We start from the raw sequence: 9,059 nt of genomic DNA on the forward strand, positions 1-9,059 counted from the left end.
GGTGCTTCAGCCACAACCAGAGCCTGGCAGTGCCGGGAGGGCCCAAGCAGCCTGAGCGCAACAGGTAGGGGGACTGAGAGCCCAGCTCGAAGCTCTGGGCCGGACGAGAGCAGTGCAGACAAGGAGTTTGAAGTGGCAACGGGCAAGACCGAGGGAGCCCCAGCTGTCAGCTCTTCATGGGGACAGAGTTGAGTACAGAGGCTGAGGGTTCCCCGAGAGACTAGACAGGGAGGCGGGCGCGGGGCGGGTCCGAAGACCCTGGAGCTAGTGTGGGGCGACGGGGGCTCTAAGGCCCTCCGATGGTGCTCCTTGGTGGACAGGGCGCTGGCGGGACTGAGCACGCAGCCGGGACGTGCAACCCAGAGTCATCCCCGACCCTTCGAGCAAGGTGCTGGCCTGGCCGCACAGTGTCGCGGGGCAGGGAGCAGGGCTCTTGGGAGATAACGGGGTGGCCTGGGGTCAGGCAGGGGGGGCTGGTGGCGCGGCTGTCCCCACAGCATGGTGACGTGACTAGTTGATGGCCCGGAAGGTGAGGAGCGGGAGGGTGGAGGGGATCAGGATGAACTGGTACGTCATCTTTATATCCTCCTGCGTGAGGGTCTCCACCAGGAAGTGGTTCAGCACCTAGGACAGAGGCGCGGCTTCCACCTGCACAACTGCTCAGCCTGGGGTCTGGCCCAGCCTCCCCCTCCTCCTCCTTCCTGGGCCCTGCTCCGTGGGCTGCGTGCCGTGCCGGGGAAGCCAGTGGTTCCCAGCCAGGCCGCCCAGCACGCCCAGCCCCCACCCCACCCACTTCCCCCCACCCCCACCCTGGGCCGGGCCCGGGCAGTGGCATGTCATTGCGGCCAGGGCAGCCCCGGCCTGCTCACGTGGTGCAGCAGCAGCAGCATCTCTGTCTCTGCCAGGCGCTGCCCCAGGCACTGGCGCAGGCCGAAGCCGAAGGCCAGGCTGGGGGACCTGGTGCCGGAGCTCCTGCTGTCCAGCCAGCGCCTGGGATGATAGCGCTCCGGCCTCGGGAACACAGAGGGGTTTCGACCCAGGGAGTAGAGCAGCACCTTGACCACGGTCTGTAGAGAGGTGGGGAGGGGCAGCGTCAGCGCCTCGCTGCGGGCAAAGGTCAGCCGGGCCTGGCATCTGCTGCAGGGGCTGTGGGGCCCCACTCACCCCTGCCGGGATGTGGTAGTTCTGCAGCACCACGTCCGAGCCCACCTGCCGGTCCAGTGAGATGCCCACGGGGTACAGCCTGTGCACAGGGGCATCCAACGGGGACCTCAGCTTCACCCGGACCCTCGCTTGCGTTCTGGGGCCTTCCTATCCAGGAGGCACGGGCGAGCGGAGCTCCCCGCCACGCCCACAGGTGGCTTCGGGCACCGGGAAGCCCAGACCATGAGGGGCGGGCTCCCTGCACCTCCGGAGCCCAGGCAAAGCTCTCCCGGCCTGAGCGGTCCGGCCGAGGAGGCGCCCAGGGTGCCGAAGCGGGATCCCAGGGAGAGAAGCACCCTATCCCTCAGGGAGAAGAAGAGGAGCTACAGGGCACACAACTGGGGCAAAGTTGCTCGTCAGCCCCCGGATCTGTCTGCAGGTGCGCTGAGCACGGCTCTCCAGACGCTGGGGCCGGGACACCGGGGCGGCCAGGGTCTGCCACACCCACCTCAAGGTCTCCTTGAGGGCTGCCCGCAGCAGCGGCAGCTCTGTGGTTGCCCTCTGGGGATTCTCAGTGATCCCGGCCTCGGCCACCAGGCTCTCCTGGCGTAGGGCCTGCTGCACGTCAGGGTTCCGCGCCAGCTCGAAGAGAGTCATCAGCAAGGGGTAGGCCGTCTGCGGGAGCCACGGTGCGGGGCTCAGACCTTGGCACAGGCCACGCACCTCCGGCCCCAGGGGCTCTCCCCCAGGAAGACGCCCTTCCCCCGGGGGTGGACGTGCGTGCCCAGGGAAGCACCGACCCTGGGGATCTGAGACCTCAAGATCTAACACTCGCCTCATCTGCTTCCACTGAATGCCTCAGGGAAGGTGTCCCCATGTTTGGTGAAGACCCAGGCCGCCTCCTCCCATCGCCCCAGGGCCTGCTTCTCCCCTCCTCGGGGGTCCATCTACTCAAGTGTATAGGTACGGGGGGTGCGGGGGTGTAGCCCTTCATCCCCAGACCCCTTGGCACCCACTGCGTCATGTCCCCTGGGCTCCCATAGGCAGGTCAGCCCAGACCCCGGGGTCCCCACAGGAACGGGCCACCCTGGACCCTAAGTGGCCGAACTGCAGCCTCTGCTCATGGGCTTTCTCTAGCCAGTGCTCTGTGCCTCTGCTACGAAGCCTGCGGGCCTGGCCCAGAGCAGGACCTCAGGGATGCTGGCAGATGAGGGTTGGCTGTAGGGCAGGAGGCTCACTGCACTCCACACCCTGGGACCTGCCTGCACCTCCCTACAGCACCCCGGCCCCGGGGCTGGGCTGCCAGCTGCTCTCTCTTCCACAAGCTGGAGCCTCCGCTGCCCTCTGTGTCTTCAGCCCATCACCTCCGAAGCCTCTGTAACGACGGCCCAACGGACTGTGGCCCCGGCAGGGGCTCCTTGTGCGGGCATCACTGCTTGTGCGCATCCCTCCTTGTGCAGCAGCCCCTCAGCCCCCCTCCTTCCCAGGGCCCAGACGTCGGCCGGGGTCTGCGCTGCTGCATGTTCCTGGGCCTCACCCATTCTGCACTGGGCCTGGAGCACGCTTCCCTCCAGAGCATCTGCAAACCCTTCCCTGGGAAGATCAGCTCCGGAGTGCTCTCCCCCCCAGCCCCCTCAGATCAGAGCCCTCCATCCGCTCCAAACAGGGCCTGTGGGAGCCACGCGGCGTGGGGGTCTCTGCCTGTAGTCAGGAGGCTCCGAGTGCTAGGGCAGGGCTGGCTGCCGGCCTGACCGTGTCCACGCTCCCGGCGGTGAGTTCGATGGAGTTGGCCCTGACTGCCTCCAGGGTCATGTCCGCGTGCATCAGCAGCTCCCCCACGATGCCGCTGTAGTGCTGTGGGCCGCCGAGGGCCAACTCCTGGTAGATTTTCTGGATGGCATTGTTGGCTGTGCGGAAGGGGGAACAGGGGCCTGGGCCCGGTGCTGGGCAGCACCTGTCCTCATGCCGCCACCTGGCAGCCCCCCCCCCCCCACCCCCAAGACTCCCTGTTCCTGTGCCAGATGCTCAGGACCGGCCCAGCCCAGCCTCCCTGCCAAGTCTCTTGGGCCCCGAGGACGCCATGAGCCCAGTGAAGTGGCTTCAGCGCCCCCCACCCCGATTTCGGTGAGTGGCTCCTGGGGGCCCTGGTGTCTTTGCTACTCGGCACTGCCCCGTCTCTGGGCCTCACCGTACTGGAAGATGTAGTCCCAGGACTCGAAGTGCTCCTTCCACACCCTGGCGCTCGTCCAGCGTGACAGGTCCCTGGGCATGAACATGAGCTGCGCGGTGGACTTCAACATGGCCTCCAGAGCCCGGATGAACTGCAGGCTGGCAGGACTCGGGCTAGGGCCGAGGAGGCCCAGCCGCTCTCCAAAAAGGGCTAAATTGCTGGCTGAGGAGAGGGGATGGCTGCTGAGCCTCGGGCAGCCGATGGCCTCACGGGGGCCTCCTGCAGCACACCCACACGGTCCCAGTCCAGTTCCTGGCTGCCCCTGCCCCACAGAGCCCGGCACCTCCCTACCTTCTACGGTGTAGTTGAGGATGCTCGGCCGGATGTCCAGCGTCAGACTGCCCCGGGCATTCTGCAGCACTCTTGACTTCAGGGCCTTTGAGAAATCCCTCGCCACCCTGTCCACCATGGGGATGTACTTCTGCACCGCCTGCGGCGACAGCACGTCCGGGTTGAGCTTCAGCCGGTTCGCGCGCCATTCGGGCCCGTTTCTGGAGAGCAGAGGGAGGAGCTTCAGGGAAGCCGGAGTCAGCAGCTCGGGGCCAGCCCCGGACACATCTTCTCCATATGGGGTGGGGGGGGGTGCGGACAGGGAGCTGCCCGCTGGGCCTGAGGGGCAGATGCCTGCCTGTCGGCCTCAGCCGCAGCCCTTTCTCTGGGGGAGGCCTTGCGTGCTGTGCCCAGCGTGCTCCCGTCTAAAGAGGGGCTGACCCAGAACTTCTGCCTGGCCACGCCACGAGTGGGTTCCTGGAGTTCACTCGTGCACACCTACAGGTCCCCTGCTGGCCCGTCAGCACCCGTCTGGGCCGTCCCTGTCCCGGGAGGAAGGAGGGAGGGGCGACTTCCTGTCCGCCTTTGCCACCCTGCTCACACCAGGCTCCAGAGACAGAGGCCCGGGGCCCGCTTCACCTCCCACCCTCCCCGTTGCTGAGAGTGCTACCCCTGTGCCAGTCACACCTAGTCCGTCCCGGCCCGTCTCCTGGTCCTCCAGGGCAGGAGCCAAACCACGGGTCCTGTCACGTGCTCAGAACAGAGCCCAGAATTGTACTTCTTCCTTTCCCAGCTGCATGACTTTTGTTTCTTTTTCTTGTCTGATCGCTGTGGCTACACCTCGAGTGGGTAAAGAAGCAGTAATAAAATGTTCTTCCCGCCTGTAGATGGCATGAGACTGTATAGAGGGAAAGCCCTAAAGTGTCCATCAGTGAAACCAACACAAAACAAAAAGAACTGACAACTGAATTCAATCAGGTCGCAGGACACAGAATCAATACACAGAAACCTGCTGGATTTCTGTACACTCATGATGAAGTAGCAGTAAATGATATGAAGAAAACAGTCCCATGTACGGTCGCACCCAAAATAACAAAACATCTAGGAATACGCTTAACCAAGGAGGTACGAGCCCCGTAGTCAGAAAGTCTACGACACAGATGAAAGAAACAGAAGGAAATGGAAAGCCATCCCAGGCTCATGGTAAGGAAGCACCAGTGGTGTTAAAATGTCCGTGCTGCCCAAAGCAATCTACAGGTTCGCTGCAATCCTTATCACAAGGCAACATTTTTCACGGACTAGAACAACGAATGCTAAAATTTGGAGGGGACCCCAATAGACCTTGACTAGCCAAGGCAACCTTGAGAAAGAAGACGGAAGCCGGAACCCCAGAACCCCAGATTTCCACCCAGACGACAAAGCGCTAGCGATCAGTTCTATGTGGTGCTGGCACAGAAGCAGGCACACCCATCGATGAAGGAGCATAGAAAGCCCAGAAGCAAACCCATGATTGGACGGTCCACTGTATGGCCGACCTATGACGAAGGAGGCAAGGACACCCGATGGGGAACGACCGTCTCTTCAACAAATGGCGCTGGGAAAGCTGGACAGCCCCATGCAGAAGAATGAAGCCGGACCACTGCCTTACGCCACACAGAAAAATAAACTTGAAATGGATGAGAGACCCACGGGTGAGACCTGAAACCACAAAACTCCTAGAAGACAAGGCAGGCAGTAATGACTCTGCCACGGGCCACAGAAACATTTTTCTAGATGTGTCTCCGGAGACAAGGGAAAGAAAAGCAAAATTAAGCTATCCGCACCTTGCCACAATTTGGAAAGGTTTTGCCCAGCGAAGAAACCATCAACAGAAGGAAAAGGGGGAAGCTCCTGATTGGCGGAAGATACTTGCCAGTGGTACGTATGGTAACCTTAATATCTAAAGCATACAAAGAACCAAGCAGCAGCACACCGAGCAAACAAACGATCCCATTAAAAATGGCCGAAGACCGGAAGAGACCTTCTTCCACGGAAGACCTGGCGATGGCCAACAGACACGTGAACGGGCGCTCAGCAGCACCCTTCATCACGGAGGTCCGCGTCAGCTCTAAGGACACATCACCTCCCAGCGGTCGGCTAAAATCAGAATCACAAGAAACAACGCGCGGTGGTGAGGATGTGGAGAAAGGGGAGCCCTTGTGTACCGTTGGTGGGAATGCAGACGGGTGCAGCCACTCTGGAGAAAAGTGTGGAGGTCCCTCAAAAAGCTAAAGCGAGTTCCACTACTGGTCATTTACCCAAAGACGATGAAACCACAAATACGATGAGATACCTGCCCCTGTGTTTCCTGTAGCACGGGTACGATGGCCCAGAGAGGGATACAGAGAGATACTCGTCCACAGGATGGGGTACTACTCGGTCCCTAAAAGGAATGGGATCTTGGCCATTTGCGAGCCCATGGATGGACGCAGAGGGTATTAGGCTAAGAGAGAAATGTCAGTCAGGGTAAGACGGATTAGTATAAGGTTTCGCTCATGTATGGAATTGAACAAAGCAAATGAACAAAGACACAGAGAGATCAAACCAAACGCGGAGTCTTAAATCCAGACAACAAACTGTGGTTGCAGGAGCGGGGGAATTCGGGGGTGGGGGACGGGGATCCAGAGTGCGCGCGTCGGGGTGAGCACTGAGCAGCACACGGAAGTGTTGAGTTTTCCACTGGACCCCGGGTCCTAGTGCGCCAGTTCCTGGGAGTACAGGTCCGTGAGCCGGAAGTAGCAGCAAGAGGAGAACAGGAGCGGAACAGGAGAGGGAGGGGAGGAAGAGAAGGAGAGACAGGCTAAGAAGAGGGGGAGCGGAGGGAGAGGGTGAGGAGGAGGAGGGGGAGGAGGGGGAGGAGGAGGAGGAGAAGAGGCCACAGCAGCAGCAGAAGGGAAGGGGAGGAGGAGCTGGAGGGCGGGGGGGGGGGGAGGAGAGAAGCTTCTCCCCCACAGGCTGATGAGGACCTGGTTAGAACAGTTTTCTCTGAGGGCACCAGGGCCCAGGGCATTGGCGGCTCCAAAGACAGGCCGATGCCCTCAGCGCACGGCGGGGAGGCCCCTGCATCCTCAGCCACACACTCAAGCAGAAACACCTTCTTGGCTTCGGCTGGCCGCCGCCAGGTCGTCAGAACGGTCGCGGGCACACACGTGCACACTTGCACACCAGCGAACACACATAGGCCCGGAGAGATGCGCATACCACAGCGGGACGCCTGCACACGCGCTCGCTGACCAGGACGACACGCGTGAGCACGCCCACAGTCCCCACACGCACCGCTGCCACAGCACAGCTGGAGCGCTCAACCCACGCGCACACGGAGACACACGCGCACGTATGCAGCACTCACAGCGCACACCTACTCCGAGGCTGCGGACAGCTCCAGCCAGGAAGCCACACACACACGGGCACACGCACAGGCTCACGCTCGCACGGGCACCCGCTTAGAGTTTCGCTTCTGAACAAGGGCGCCTTTCCTACTGCCTGCCCTCTCCCCACCCCAGCCTCCCCATCCTGAGCTACCTGCGCTCACCTGGAAGTCCCACAGGGGACCTCGTGCAGAGGGCTGCAGTCCGGGGGGCCCTCAGGCTGACATGGACGCCTTGCCGGTGAACCCCCCCCCCCAGGCCTGAGCATCCCAACCTATAGGAAGGGAGAAGCCCACCCTGCCGGGACAACGCGCAGAGGCGGGCGCAGAGTGGGTGCTCCCTAGTGCCAGTGGTCATCCTTCCTCGTCTCTGGGCTGTGGTCCCACAGCCCCTTCCCGCCCCTGCGACACACAGGGCCCACCTGCTCTCAGGATCTCCCTGGCCAGGGGCGCTTGTGGGCTTCTGGACCTGGCTGGACCCCGCACTGGGGTGCGCGCCACCCGTGCCCCCCCTCCCCCGCCCCGGCCCCGTCCCCCGCCCTCCCCGCCACGGCCACCCCTCCTGGCTCTCACAGCAAGAACACGCCACATTTGTGCCCACGATGCTGTCGGTAGGCCAGCCAGGGATCCAGGAGCGGCCGCCAGGGCTGAGGGCTCTCGGCCCGCTGCAGGCTCTCCACATCCTCGGGCAGCATCACGTACACCATGTGTGTCCCTCCCACGTCATACCTGCGGGACAAAGCTCAGAGCCCTGCCACAGGGGCCTGCCCTCCCCTGGGCCTCGTTCCGCAGCACCAAGCCGGCCTGTCTCCGGGGGGCCTCTCCCTTCCAGAGCAGGCGCTCCCTCCCGCTGTCTAAGGCAGGAAGCCTCTGGGGCTCTGCTGTCTGCACTCCGCCCTCTCAGCGGCCAGTGGGACTGCTCTGTCCTCACCGAGAGCCGCCGCCTCCACGGTCAAAGGCCCAGAACAGCCACCCCTCGGCTCCCACCCTGCCTTCGTGACGGCGCAGACAGAGCCCAGGCCACGGGCGCCCGGCGGGGACGGGGCAGCGCTGGTGCGAGGCACCCAGCCGGGACTCCGTCGTCCGGAGGGACAGCCGGTGAGGGTGCTCTCTCGGCCAGGCGGGCAGGAAGGGCTTTACCTGAAGATGGGCCCCAGCTCCTGGAAGGTCCGGTGCATCTCCAGGTGGAGGTTCTCGGAGCCCTGCTCCTTCCAGATCTGCAGCAGCCTCAGCCACTTGTTGCCGGGGCACTGGGGGATGGCTTCGAAGGGCAGCACCGCCTTGGGGGCCTGAGCGGCGCTGGTGCCCAGTGTGCGTGCGCAGCTCAGGGACAGCCGGCGCCCGGCCAGCCACCGGCGTGCCTTTGCCCCCAGTGCCATTCTGAAGCTCCCTCTGACCCTGGGCAGCGCAACCCTTTTATCTCGCCGGGAGGCCTGGAGCGGCCGACCTGACCACGTCACGGGAGAAGCTGTCCCTGGAACAGGCCAGGAAACCCAAGGCAGGGGTCAGGGCTGGAGGCCTCCGGCTGTAGGCAGAGGAAAGAGATGGATGGGTGCCTTGTCTCCCACTGACGCAAGACCTGCGGGCGGGTGGCTGTTGAGAGCCTGTGCAGGGGTCTGGCCTGGGGGCTCGGTGGGGCTCGGCCGGTCGGCGGCGGGGGGTAGGGGCCCTTCCGTCCTTCCCGTGGGGAATAGAGAGAGAGGAGAGCCGCCTGGGACAGGAGCTGGGGCGAGCGAGGGCCTCCATCCCATTAACGCAGGGCCTTTCTGTCTGCTCCTCCCCAGGCCTTCGGCTAGGTGCAGGGCACCGGGACTCAAACCAGGAGCCGTGAGCTGGCAAGAGTCCCCGAGGCCCCGCCAGTGAGGCCTTTCAGTGCTGGGGGTCAGTCAGAGGAACCCAGAGACACACCTGGGGATGGCAGTGATGTGGCGGAGGCCCCGGGAGAGGCTCGCTCGCCTTGGCCCCAGCTTGGCCGGCCCGCCCGGGCCTGTGCTCGGGGCCACGCCGTCC

At 63.6% G+C, this 9,059-nt stretch overlaps 1 protein-coding gene across 2 annotated transcripts; it reads right to left on the bottom strand.

Annotated features, from left to right (window-relative positions):
* Positions 1–510: 510 nt before the first annotated feature.
* Positions 511–8,428, bottom strand: LOC123390349 (cytochrome P450 11B1, mitochondrial-like). Of its 2 annotated transcripts, XM_045074269.1 has the most exons (9): positions 8,190–8,428; positions 7,623–7,778; positions 3,665–3,864; positions 3,332–3,535; positions 2,896–3,050; positions 1,652–1,818; positions 1,165–1,243; positions 870–1,067; positions 511–624 (listed from the first exon to the last, which is right to left on the bottom strand). In XM_045074269.1, exons 1-9 carry the CDS (start codon positions 8,426–8,428, stop codon positions 511–513), a joined length of 1,512 nt encoding a protein of 503 aa, XP_044930204.1. The 2 variants fall into 2 exon arrangements, with proteins under 2 accessions (XP_044930204.1, XP_044930205.1); XM_045074270.1 differs by lacking the exon at positions 870–1,067.
* Positions 8,429–9,059: the final 631 nt, after the last annotated feature.

This window comes from Mustela putorius, unplaced genomic scaffold, assembly GCF_011764305.1.
Source record: "Mustela putorius furo isolate JIRA1106 unplaced genomic scaffold, ASM1176430v1.1 tig00537304_pilon_pilon_pilon, whole genome shotgun sequence".
Classification (NCBI taxonomy): Eukaryota; Metazoa; Chordata; class Mammalia; order Carnivora; family Mustelidae; genus Mustela; species Mustela putorius.

Excerpts from the sequence above, each read along its gene's own strand:
- LOC123390349 (XM_045074269.1), bottom strand. The coding sequence starts at position 8,428 with ATGGCACTGGGGGCAAAGGCACGCCGGTGGCTGGCCGGGCGCCGGCTG. Across the intron at positions 1,819-2,895 it reads CCGCCGGGAGCGTGGACACG|ACGGCCTACCCCTTGCTGAT; the intron begins GTCAGGCCGGCA and ends TGGCTCCCGCAG. Across the intron at positions 1,068-1,164 it reads ACTACCACATCCCGGCAGGG|ACCGTGGTCAAGGTGCTGCT; the intron begins GTGAGTGGGGCC and ends ACCTCTCTACAG.